The sequence below is a fragment of the Danio rerio genome, chromosome 5, assembly GCF_052040795.2.
Source record: "Danio rerio strain M-AB ecotype USA chromosome 5, GRCz13ab, whole genome shotgun sequence".
NCBI classification, from domain to species: Eukaryota; Metazoa; Chordata; class Actinopteri; order Cypriniformes; family Danionidae; genus Danio; species Danio rerio.
In genome coordinates this window covers 5,667,246-5,681,012 of record NC_141025.1, presented here as the reverse complement: position 1 = coordinate 5,681,012, position 13,767 = coordinate 5,667,246, and the positions used below count along the sequence as shown (strand labels likewise).

Here is a 13,767-nt window from a genome sequence, read left to right as displayed (position 1 = left end):
AAGCTTCTGTTCAGTGAGATTGGCATGTCTGATTATTAGCTGTGCTACTCTTAAAAGAATTATGTTTGCTGGTTTGTTCATGCAACTTTTTTTAAACAATTTGATTTTTGATTTTTTTTTTTAATGGGGACAACTTAATTGTTTTATGTTCAGTTTACTTTAATTTGTATAAACAATTGAGTTAACTTAATTGATTTTTCAAGAGTTCACACATGCAGCTCATGATTTATATATAGCTTGTTTGGCGTGCTGTCCCGGGAGAGAGCCCTGAGCTCAAGAGATCCTCGAGCCCAGAGCTCCCCCCTTTCGCAGGGTGAGGGGAGATTGAGCTCAGCTCGATGGAAGCATGGTGGTGTTGGCATTATGCTGTGGGGATGTTTTTCAGCAGCAGGAACTGGAAGACTAGTCAGGATAGAGGGAAAGATGAATGCAGCAATTTACAGAGACATCCTGAATGAAAACCTGCTTCAGAGTGCTCTTGACCTCAGACTGGGGCGACAGTTCATCCTGCAGCAGGACAATAACCCAAAGCACACCGCCAAAATATCAATAGAGTGGCTTCACAACAACTCTGTGAATATTCTTAAGTGGCCCAGCCAGAGCCCAGACCTAAATCCTATAGTACATCTGTGGAGAGATCTGAAAATGGCTGTACACCGTCACTTTCCATCCAGTCTGTTATTGTTTTTATAAATGTTATAAAACAAAACAAAAAACGCCATGTTTCAGGACATGTTTAAATTCATTTGCAGACAAAACAATACCAATGTTTTTAATTCAAAATAAGCAACATTTAAATAATCACAACGAATAACACAATTTCCAGAATTTGGCGTAATCAACTCAATGGTCGTCAGCTCGGACATCATTACTGGTCATATTTAAGTGAAGTTTCACAAACTAATTTCGTGATATGATTGACTGCAGCTGGTCACCCATCTACAATCATTAGTTAGCCAATCTGATTAATCCAAACTCACTATAAGTAGCCTCACTAGAACTACTTCCTTACCTTCGTTTTCAGAAGAAACCTCCCATCCACCCCTTGTCCACCTTTCCTCCTTTACCACGGGGAGCTCTCGAGAACCACCTGATCTCGTACTTCCCTTACATGCTCTATTGACCAGGCGGGAGCCCTGGGCTCAAATATCTCCGAGCTCAGGGTTCTCTCCTGGGAAAGCATGTCAAACCTGCTAACATTTGTCAAACAACATCTATTGAGTTTTACCGTTTGATGTTGTATTTACTATCTTTAACCTAAATTTCTTCCTTTTGTTCTTCAGGAAACGACTCGATTTTCCACGACATTGACAGCGACACATCTCTAACCAGCCTGAGCGACTGTTTCATGAGCGCATCGGATGCCGCAGCCCTGCAGAGCCGCGTGGGAAACCCCATCGATCGCCTGTATTCAATGCAGAGCTCCTACTTCACCTCCTGAAAGCAAACCCTGAAGCTAAACATCCACAAACACTACCTATCAGATACGTCCAGCGCTGCAAACACTAACCATCATGTTAAAAAGGCTTTTCTTATCTGGAGTTTTTGTCTTGTTTCTAGTCCAAATATCTAAAAGTTCTCAAATCAAAAAGTAGGAAATTTTGGGTCTCATTCAATAACCATTTTCTAAATATAGGAAAAAAGTAATAATAATTCGATTTCGTTTTCACGAATGAATCATGATTTGACAAAACTTTTAAAAATTGATGGTTAATGTGCAAAAAAATTTTAATAGATTTTACGAATAATTCATGATTCGTCAGGGGCCTCATGTATAAAGGCTTACATTAAATTCATACTAAATTATTGCGTACAGCTGTAAATATGCGTACGCAGTGTTTCATACATCTAAATTTTTAACTGCGTACGCACATTTACAGCTTTGTCTGTATGCAATGTTTTAGTATGAATTTAACGCAAGTCTTCGTACACGAGGCCTCTGATGAATCATGAATTATTCGTAAAAATCTATTACATTTTTTTTTTACATTTACCATCAATTTTTAAAAGTCCAAAAGCTTCAGAATCCTGCGCATATTCTGTTTGTACATCTGAATTAACGTGAAACTGAGCGCAAAACCCCTCCCTGCCTCCTCCCCCGTATAAATATGGTAATGACTCTACTTTGACAAGACCAAATAAAAAAGCAATGGCAAAAGCAAGCAAGAAGAGAAACTTTAAACAGAATGTGAATTGGTGGTGCTCCTTTCGGAGGTAGACCAGAGAAAAACAGTGTTATTTGCAAGTTTATCCTCCGGAATTGATAACAAAAGAAAAAAAATAGAGTGGGAGAGTTTAGCTGATGCGGTTAACACAGTGGGGTCTGAACATCGCAATGAGTGAATTAAAAAATAAATGGTCCGATGTAAAGGTGTTACATTTTGTAGTGTCTATTTAGGCTGAGTACAAATAGCACACCTCGTTGGAATATAGTTGAGTGATTCCCGCCCATCACCATTTGATTGACAGAGATAGCATAACTAAAGAAAGCGGCATACGTAGCTCGTAAAGTGCATGGCAACATGTTTTGACTTGTTTGATCATGAACTCGGTTCGAATCCAGCGTCTGATGAACTCATTCTTTTTTTTTCCCCTGCTACACATTAGAATTTTCCTACTCTTCATCACGAGTAAGACAAGTAGGAATCATTAATAAGTGTGTGTATTATGTTAAGCGCATTTCAGTGTCACATATTATTTGCACATTTATTGAATGGAAATGTTTCCAATTCACGTATGCAAGTTCGTCTTCAGGTGGCGCCTTTATAGCAATGTGCGTGGAGTCGATTGCTCCGATTACATTGTGATCGATCGATGAAAGTTGCGCTTTAATGTTTGGCTGGTCAACTGCATGGAAACCTTATATACCTGCTAGACATGCGGATAATCCCGTCCCAAACAGCTGCCATTGCACGGCTCAAAGATATTTTGTGGTGTGTAATTTAACATAATCGCCTCTAGGAGTCGCCAATGGAAATAAAACAAACACTCACAAGAAACGTAAGTATGCCAGGCATGAAGTTGGCATGGACCAACGCACTTTCTCATTCATCGTTAGTAAATCCAAACGTGAGCGTGAAATCTGGCGCATGCAAAGTTTTTGTGCGTACGCAGCATTGATGCATGATGGTACGGTGGCCGGGAAATGCAAAACAACATTACAAAGTGTGAAACACTTTTACAAAGCTCGAGACAAATTTACATTTCGAAAAACATTTTTACCTGTCATCAGACACAATTACAAAGGAAAAACAATTTTACCCATGACGAAACAAATTTACATTTTAGAAAAAAAAAACAAGACGCAAAACACTTTTACAAGTGATGAAAAAAATTTACAATTACAGATTCCTTACTGAAAGGGAATGTACCACACACCGGTAGTGACCCGGAATGTACCACACCGGGAGTGACGTGGGGGAAAGTTGTTGTTGTTGATCTGGTTCAATTCCATGTCAACAGCTCCATTAGGAATATTATTGCCAGAAATAAACATAACATGTTTAATACTTGTTTCCCCCACTGTATTTACCGCTGAAAGCACAACAATATGTTTAACTTGTCAAGAGATTTTTAGATATTTGGATTACAGAAACAAGACAAACACTTTTAGTTAAAAAAAAAAAAAAAAACTTTTGCAATTGATATATAAGAAAAACAGATGGTGGTTTTGCGCTGTTAAAGACATTTAAGCCAATCAGACAGTAATTGCAAAACTGAAGACTTCAAGACCAAATATATTCAGGACATTGACAGCAGTAGATTGAACCACTGGCTGAACAGATCCAGTTTAGACTGTAAACCCATAAACACAACACATTTGGAAAGACTTCAGTGCATTGGAGCGCATTACAACAACAAAAAATAAACCATACCTGATGGAGGATCTCAAAGAAACGTCGATGTTTGTTGGTAAAGAGAACTAGCTATTTATTACGTACATGTGCCAAGTAAACCTAAAAAGCTTTATTTAAAACAAACTGTGTTAGAGTAAGAAGCGTACACATCTTTATGTAAGTCAATGGAAGAGAGTGTAGTATTACTGCTGATGTTTTAAAATGTATATGTTTATTTCACTGTGCTATTTATTTCTCATTCGCATTCTTGGACATTGTGGAGGATGCTTTTTGTTTAGTTTTTCGCTCAACTTGCTAAAATTACCAAAGTTTGTTGGTACTAAAAATAAAGAAATGATGAAAATCAACTGTATATATTTCAAGTTTGTCATTTAAAATGATATTTAACACATATATGGTTTGTTTTTGTCTATTATTTTTGAGTTCAAGTGTACATTATTGTCTTTCTTAACAGTTTGCATTTTTTTATAATAACAATATTTAACACAGATTATTTTTCTATTTATTTATTTATTTTTATCCATTTATTTATTTTTAATTATTTATTTATTTTTATTTATTTATTGTAATTTATTTATTGTTAATAAATTTATGTTATCATTTATTAATTTTTTATTGCTATTTATCTATTTATTTTTATTTATTTATTTATTTATTTTTATTTGTTATTTATTATTGTTAGTTATTATTTATTGTTAGTTATTATTGTTCTTTATTTATTTATTTTTATTTATTTGTTATTGTTATTTGTTTATGTATTGTTATTAATTAATTAATTAATCAATCATTTGTTTTTAATTGTTATTTATTTAGTTTTATTTATTTATTAGTCATTATTGTTATTTATTTATTTGTTTATTTTTTTATTTTTTATTTTCATTTATTTATTAGTTGTTTTTTAATTGTTCTTTATTTATTATTGTTCTTTATTATTGTTATTTATTTATTGTTATTTATTTATAATTTTTTATTAATTTATTTATCTTTTTTATTTATTTATTGTTATGTGTTTTTGTTTATTTATTTATTTTTATTTTATATTTATTAATTTATTGCTTATTGTGTATTTTTATTTATTTATTTATTGGGACTCTATTTATATCTGTATTTATGTATAAAATATACACAATGGTCCTGAAAAATCTCCTCTCGAAGGGCTATCTAGCCCTTCCCCTCAGCCCTATTTCTTCAAGCTAAAGAGAACTGCGACACCCCGAACCTTTTACGGGAACACCCAAAACGAGGGGTAGGAGTAAGGGTAGAATTGGGCCTAAGTTAGGAATTACTTCAGAGAAGCAGCACGATCAGATAAGCATTAATCAGAGGATGATTGTGTATGCAGACACAGCCATAATTGAGGTTGGTGTCGTGATCTTGTTGTTTTGGGTGTGCATTAACTTGGGCAACCTGAAAAATGCAGATTTTTTTGATACAAATGTTTATAAATGAATCATAAGAGACAGTTGTTGTAGGGCTGGGCGATAAAATCTGTATCGATATTTATTTACCAAACACCATTGTCAAATCGATTGAAAAAGATTCGGTCTGAAGTTTCAGTATGAAGGCTAAAGCAGTGCCTATAAGCTTGGGTGTAAGTTTGTCATTTACAACAGAGGCGCGCGACTTGCACGACACGCATATGGGAGCGACGCACACATGTTGTGCAAGCAGCGTGCACATGAACCGCACGCATTTTCCAGCCCCACTTAGTTGAAAACATCTGAACTATTATAAAAATGACCTGAGCGCACCGCAATTCATGTAAGTAGAGCAAACCAATCCACTTCACACTTTGTATGGAATATACACGTTTCAGTAATAACGGCAGAGTGATTACCTCAGACAGATTTGTCCGCTTGCCATCCTCTGTGAAAATGGTTGATGGTCACCAAGTTACGAGAAATGCCAGGGTAGCGTGAGCCCAAAGTCCATTGTAAATGGTCAAGGAATCCACGCACATGGGCTTGTCACTTCCGGTGAGAATAACAACACATGCGAAAATGTCTGTAAGGGGAAGGGTTAAGGCAGGCGTGTCCAAACTACGGCCCGCGGGCCATCTGCGGCCCGCAATCTGTTTTGTGGCGGCCCGCGAGGCTTTTTATAAATATCAATAGAATCTGGCCCGCTATACAAAAATTAACGTGATTCAATAAATAACCACCGGGTGTCGCTATTACATGCCTTCAATTAAGCAGCAGTTGTTGTTATGATCTGTCTGTCTGTCTGTCTGTCTGTCTGTCTATCTATCTATCTATCTACACACAGTTGAAGTCTGAATTATTAGCCCCTCATTGATTTATTTCTTCTTTTTTAAATATTTCCCAAATGATGTTTAACAGAGCAAGGACATTTTTACAGTATGTCTGATAATATTTTTTCTTTTGGAGAAAGACTTTTGTTTTATTTCCGCTAGAATAAAAAGCGGTTTAAATTTTTTTATGAACCATTTTAAGATCAAAATTATTAGCCCCTTAAGTCTTCAGAACAAACCATTGTTATAAAATAACTTGCCTAATTACCTTAACTTGACTAGTTAACTTGATTAATCTAGTTAAGCCTTTAAATGTCACTTTAAGCTGTATAGAAGTGTCTTAAAAATATCTAGTCAAATATTATTTACTGTCATCATGGCAAAGATAACATAAATCAGTTATTAGAAATAAGTTACTAAAACTAATATGTATAGAAATGTGAGAAAAAAAATCTTCTCTGCGTAAAACAGAAATTGGGGAAAAAATAAACAGGGGCTAATAACTTAGGGGGGCCAATAATTCTGACTTCAACTGTATTTATATATATATATATATGCGTGTCTGTGTGATGTATGTAAAATTTGGCCCGCGACAACGTTTGTTTTTTTGCATCTGGCCCTCGGCCCAAAGGGTTTGGACAGCCCTGGGTTAAGGGGAATTGGGATTGGTCATGAGAGTTAATATCCTTTAAAATCCACAAACTTTGACCTAAAGCACACTAAAAATATCTGTTAATGAACAGCGTGTGTATTTTGTAAATTCACAAGTGTTTCCTGTTTATTTCCGGTTGTGAGTTGCATTATGGGATGTTGATCTCTGCTCTGTCGGCTTTTGATGTTGAAAATTCAACTCTGCAGTTTAACAAAGTGACTTTTACTGACATTTTAGTCGTTTGAAATTTTATAATGTATAAGAAATAATAATAAAGAAATAAAGGTGGCTCAGTGGTTAGCACTGTCGCCTCACATCAAGAAGGTTGCTGATTCAAGACCCAGCTGGGTCAGTTGGCGTTTCTGTGTGTGTTCTGCCTGTATTGGCTAATTTACGCATCTTTTACAGTGCACTAAAGTTTGTCTTTATTTTATTGCAGGGGTGTTTAATTTAGCAAATGTCAGCAGTCCTCGTTTCAGCATGACAGTGACGCACAGCTTTGATCGCTTAGTGTAATAATTGTAAATTATATAAGGCAATATTTACCCAGCCAATATCTCCCTCACATTCTGTGTCCTGATGAGACGGGAATAACCCAATTTGTTACGCTTGGTTTAAGGCAAACAAGCGTGTCGTGACTAATGAACTATCATTTACAGAGCGCTTTAAACAAAGCCTGTACACGCGGATGCCGAGCTCTACATGCATTCAGCTGGAAATTACAGCACAGGACAGATGTCAGAGTGTTTCCCGCTTCACTGAGCACTCAGTTCAAACGCAGGCCAGATTGTGATTTGTGAATGTCAGATTCCTGATTTTGACAGTCCAACAGCACCGCTTTGTGCATTTTTAACATTGTATGCTTTTGTTTTTTTTGTCGTTGACTTGCATCGCTGTAGGTTACAATCAATCCTGAGGTGTGTACCATGATGCTGGCTGAACAAACTGAGGATTACAGGATTTCTGTCATGACAACTCTCTCAACTCTGTATATTCATTTATTCATTTTCCTTTAGGCTTAGTGACTTGATTAATCAGGGGTCACCACAGCGGAATGAACTGCCAACTTATCTAGCGTGCCCTTCCAGCTGCATCCCAACACTGGGAAACACCCATACACACACACACATACACTACGGACAATTTAGCTAATTCAATTTACCAATAGCGCATGTCTTTGGACTGTGGGGGAAACCCAAGCCAACACGGGGAGAACATGCAAACTCCACACAGAAACACCAACTGACCCAGACAAGGCTCAAACCAGCGACCTTTTTGCTATGAGGCAATTGTGCTACCCCCTGCACCATCGTGCTATCCCTTGAAGAGATTTAGTATGGTTATAAATATGTTGATGTGTTTAGTCTTGGAGGAATAGATCTGCTCCGCTGCTGCTGCTGCTGCTGCTTTGAATATTATGATAGCAGAGCAAGTAACGAGACTTGCAGACATTCACAGACATGCAGTATGAGAATTTATACAACAGTGGTCCTTAAATCTGATTGGCCGATGCAGTGTTCTGCAATAACAGCACTCGAACAGCCTCTTCACCCCTGTGTATTACTCCGCCCATATAGAGTGACAAGCAGAGGAACAAACGTACTACAGTTTGATAAATATTGCAGCTGTGGGACAACATACTTCTGAGGCTCTTTTAGGCGAGAATGTAGTTGTTTAGATTGCAACTATGCTGTTTATTTATAAGGATTAGTGCCTATTTTAAATAATTATAATTCAGAGATTCAGCACGTTGTTGAACATCAGCAGAGCAAAGAAATTAGCTGCGTCCCAAATCGCATACTTATGCACTATTCTACGCCATTTTGCAGTATAAATAGTGTAAGTAGTGCGTTCACACTGAAAACTCTAAAAATAATAAGTGCACTTTAATTACCCGGATGATGCACTCATTCAGTCGCTAAAATGAAGTGTGTAATGATGGACACTTCACGCACACAACAATCACAGGTTTGCACACGTAGTGGAAGGGGCGGAGCTATCAGGCGCACATGTTGGATAACTTTATTTATTTTGGATGGTGAAAGCTAAATTCTCATCCGAGAGTGATTATAGCGCCTCCCGATGGTGAATGTGGTTATACTCACGGCAGGTATTATTTGATAATTCGGTCGTTTATTTCACTGATTTGGCTACCGTCAAACGTCATCAAGGAAACGGTTTGAATTTCCGCTTAGTAAAAAATCATTAGTGCTCCATTTGGGACGACACTACATACATATACTATCCTGTTGCATGTGTAAGTGCATAAGTACATAGTGCATGAGTGCATAGTGTATAGTGTGCCATTTGGGGCGCAGCTATTGACAGTTGGCTACCACAAGATGATGACAGTGCAGTGTTGCCAACTTAACGACTTTAGTGCTATATTTAGCAACTTTTCAAACCCCATAGCGACAAATTTTCAAAAAAGCAACTAGCGACAAATCTTGCGACTTTTTTGTGTTACTGGAGATTTTTATAGACTGTCATGTGTCCATACTGATACCCATGGGGACTGAACCAAAAAGCTAGCCAGACTGTTCCCCCCGAGGAGAATTTCTGGATTTTTCCGGGACACAGAACAATACGGGAGATGGGCGGGAGATGGGTCTGAAATACAGGAGATTCCCGGGAAAAACAGAAGTGTTGGCTGGTATGGCTGCTGGTGATGCTGTCGGCCCCTCCCCCGCCTCAGAGCACTGACAGGCGGCCCAGTCCTCGTACAACAGTTTCTCCCACCTGCAGCCAGAGAACAGATCACTCCTCTGCATACCCACGGCAAATTAATGGAATTCCGGGAGTTTTCCGGGAGACAGAAAAATACGGGAGAAAAGCAGGGAATAGATCTGAAATAAGGGAGACTCCCAGGAAAAACGGGAGTGTGGGCAGGTATGCTCTGTAGACTGATAGCATTTCATGCTGTTCAGCCTTATATTCTTAAAATGTAAGCAAAATCAGCTGTTTTATCATCACTTTAGACATTACGCTAGAGAATCATTCAAACACTAGCTCTAAAGTAATGTTTGTGAAGTAGCAAGTATATTATACGTATATACGTGTGAGGTGTGCTTTTCGGTGTTTCTGAGCTTTTCTTATCGCTGGACTTTATCAGACATCACAGGTGTGAAGACGCGTCGTCCATCAGACACACGTCACTCAGGTATGAGCAGCCCGAGGGAATCTCCGCTGACGTCACTCCCGCAGGACGCGCTCCGATTGGCTGAGCGGCGCCTGTCAAACTGTTTAACCAGATTCAGGGGAATATCTGTCATTCCTGTCCTCGGTCTTCACCTCTGAGCTGCTGCTGAACTTTGGGTGAGAAAATAAATGACAGTGAGCAAGCAAAGAGATCTTTTTCAGTTCTTTTTTTTTTTTTTTTGTACTTAAAACAAGACCTGTTTAAATTAGGATTGCTAACCTAAAGTTGCTTGTTTTCATGTTCAGTGGAAAAAGTTGATTAAAGAAAATTAATTTCCATAACCAGCATATGTCTTCTGTTTTCTTTAAAATCCCTTTGTTTTATCTCTGTCATTTATTATTTGTATAGACCATTTTACTCAAAGGAATTGACAAACACTACCATTTATCATTTTATCTCCACCAAGATTTCATCAATTGGAAATACATTAAAATACTATAATATCCTAAATAATACTACAACGCATTGATGTAGTCTTAAAAAACAAGGTGGTGTACTATTACCCACCCAATCCAAATTTTAAAAGTAGGAAAAGAAATGACGAAAGTCAATGTTTCTTTGATTCGTTAGCGCTATATATATATATATATATATATATATATATATATATATATATATATATATATATATATATATATATATATATATATATATATATGTTAACATTATATTGAAGCTTTTGTTTATATTTTCCAGAACAACTGACCACAGAGTTAAGGGACCAGAAAAAATATCAATCTGTAAACATGTTTTGTACTTTAAATGAGAAAAATAAACATGTCTACAACAAAAAATGTCAGCGGGTTTACAGTGTACAACATACTTTGTAGAAATTCTGTGAATTAAACTACACAACCCAAAAGAAACAATAATAATCAAAATGATAAGAGTTGCTCTCTATAAAACAAACAAAAAAATATATAGCAACGACTATACCCCAGCTACAACGTCAACTCTTTCTTTTTTTAAATATATATGACAAATGCAATTTGTTACATCACTCACTTCATACTCATTTAAAATGTAAAATATAATCAGTTACAAGTGATTGCAAACAATTTAGATGGGCTGAGTTTAAACAATCAAATTAAACTTAGTACTGTTTAACCTTAATTGTTTGTTTAAATATTTGTAAAAAAAAAAAATCTTATTTTTAAATGTGCAATTTAATCGAATTTGCACAGAAGATGAAATAACCTGCAGCAAATATCATGTCCTATAAATAGCATTTGTGCTTTTTCAGCTGTGTTTAGTCAACTAACTGTAGCAACTAACGCTTACAGGCCTGAGGGCCAATGACATGCTGACGGTAAGAGTCACGGCCTTTGACCCACAAACACTCTTTTATGAGTTTAGACCAACGACACTCGCTGCTTTAATCAAACACTCTCATATCTGCACTTCCCAAGAGAAAACAACACAAAGAGCACGAATCAGTGACAAAATACTTTATGCAAACTACATATTTTCTCTAACGCAAACATCAGAGATCTATGAAACATTATGAAAATGTGCATTTGCCTAATGCTTCATTGATCTGTGACGTTTGCAGTAGTGGAAATATGCAGTTTGCATAAAGTATTTCATCGTGTGAGGGGATGAGCTTGTGGATTTGCAGCTATTAGAATCATTTCTTAGATTATTAACATTATTGATAGAAAATTAGGACACCAGATACACTCTGATATGGCTAAATTACAGTTCTGTACCTTTAAATTAATTGAAAGGCTAAATATTATCCTACATAAAAGATAAAGATGAATTTATAAATACCTTTTGCATTAATATACTTTATAATTTAACATTTCCTTTATGTATTATGTTATTTTCACATATTCTTGCTGCTGTGCAAAAATTGACTGCAAAAATAATGTAATGATAAAAGTTAAAGCTAATTTAAAATCTTTAAATTAAAGCAATTAACATAATGGAGTTGTTATTTATTTATTTATTACAATTTATTAGATTTACTTAAAGTTGTCCCATTGGAACGTTGGAATTATATCGTATCGTCCGAAATTAAGAAATATATCGTGATATAATTTTTTGCCATATCGTCCAGCCCTAAGTGGGCGAGAGCGGGAGTAAAAAATGAGTCCCGCACAGACCTCTACTTCGGTTTCCCCCACAGTTCAAACACATGCACTATTGGTGAATTGGGTTAACTAAATTGGCCGTAGTGTGAATGAGTGTATGGGTGTTTCCCAGTACTGGGTTGGCTTATGTATAGGCTTATTGTGGATGATTAACAGTCTCGCTCTGTAGTTCCAGCACTCCTCTAAATGAACCGGATTCATGAAGTTTTTATAAAAACATTTCAGATTTTTTTCAGCCTGACAGTCGTCTACTTTACACATTTCCCCCAAAAGTTCATCTTTTAATTAAGTCAGGAATGAGACAGAGAACCAAAGTGAAAAGCTAAACCTCGATGCCTATGAAATGCTAACACAGAAACACAGCGGCTTTGTATGAGAGAGATTAATGGTTATTTTGAGACGACACAGAGTATGTTATAATATCCTATACCTGCACTTTCACCCTCCAATGATGTTTCTCAGTCTGTGTGGTATATGATGAACTGTGTTTGTTTATGTGCAGCTTATACAGTTGAGGTCAAAATTATTCGCCCTCCTGTCAGTTTCTTTTTCTTTTTCAAATATTTCCCAAATGATGTTTGACAGAGGAAGGATTTTTTTTCTTCTTGAGAAAGTCTTATTTGTTTTATTTCGGCTAGAATAAAAGCAGTTTTGCGGTCAATATTAGCCCCTTTCACACATACAGACCTTTCCGGAAAATTACCGGCAATTTTCCGGAAAGGTCTGTATGTGTGAACAGGTCCTTTTTGAAAATACCGGTAAATTCGTTCTGGCTATTTTCCGAAAAGAGAAGTTACCGGTAATTTGCCAGAATGCTGCGCTGTGAGAACGCAGAAGGAAGATTGACGGATAGAGCGCGTGCACGTCTAGAACGTGCTGACGTGAGACGTCTGCTTTAGCCAATCAGAACACTCAGACGCATTTACGTCCGCGCGGAATAAAAGCCTTTGAATATTTTTCACATTTACATTCACATTTAGCTGCTAGAAGTTAGTCAGATAACGTTTATATGTTCTTCTTAATGCCAACTGTGTAAATAATCATCGATGAGATGCTTATGAGAAGCCGCTGTTTGTTTACCTTCAAGATTTGCGTGTGCCCGTGAAACAGCTTGTGAGCGACAGCACACACAAACATATCATGAACATCTCGACATGCCGAAGTTGTTCACAATGCTGATCATCCACAGAGTTTGTAATGTAGTCAAATGTTTACAAATTCAAGCGCAGCCATTTAGAGCTCATTTGTGGTGAATGATGTCAGAATTTACCGGTATCTTGGAAAGGATGTGTGAACGGTCTTTTCTGGAAAAATTCCGTAACATCCTCGACTGTGTGAACAGCACTTTTTTGAATATACCGGTAAAGTCTTTCTGGAAATTTTCCATATATTTACCGGTATCACTGTGTGAAAGGGGCTACGAAACAAACCACTGTTATACAATGACTTGCCTAATTGCCCTAACTTGCCTAGTTAAGCCTTTAAATGTCACTTTAAGCTAAATACTAGTATCTTGAAAAATATATAGTCAAATATTATGTGCTGTCATCATGACAAACATAAAATAATTCAGTTATTAGAAATGAGTTATTAAAACTATTATGATTAGAAATTTGTTGAAAAAATCTCTCTGTTAAACAGGAGTTGGGGAAAATATATACAGGGGGCTAATAATTTAGACTTCAACTGTATAAGTTCTCTATATTACTATT

The 13,767-nt window shown here is 36.5% G+C and overlaps 2 protein-coding genes across 6 annotated transcripts in view; both read left to right on the top strand.

The window, feature by feature from the left end:
- Nucleotides 1-4,204, top strand: part of lmx1ba (LIM homeobox transcription factor 1, beta a) — a 118,205-nt gene extending 114,001 nt beyond the window's left edge. For 2 of the 5 annotated variants that reach the window (NM_001025168.2, NM_001362592.1), the window contains exon 8: nucleotides 1,284-4,134. In NM_001025168.2, coding sequence (NP_001020339.1) covers nucleotides 1,284-1,441 — 158 coding nt within the window. In that variant the 3' untranslated portion in view covers nucleotides 1,442-4,134. Of the gene's footprint in view, nucleotides 1-1,283 lie in introns of all 5 variants that reach the window. The other 3 variants (XR_015490256.1, XR_015490254.1, XR_015490255.1) reach the window with 3 other exon arrangements.
- The window catches only part of mvb12ba (multivesicular body subunit 12Ba), a 323,521-nt gene that overhangs the window by 210,035 nt on the left and 99,719 nt on the right, over nucleotides 1-13,767 (top strand). The window lies entirely within an intron of this gene.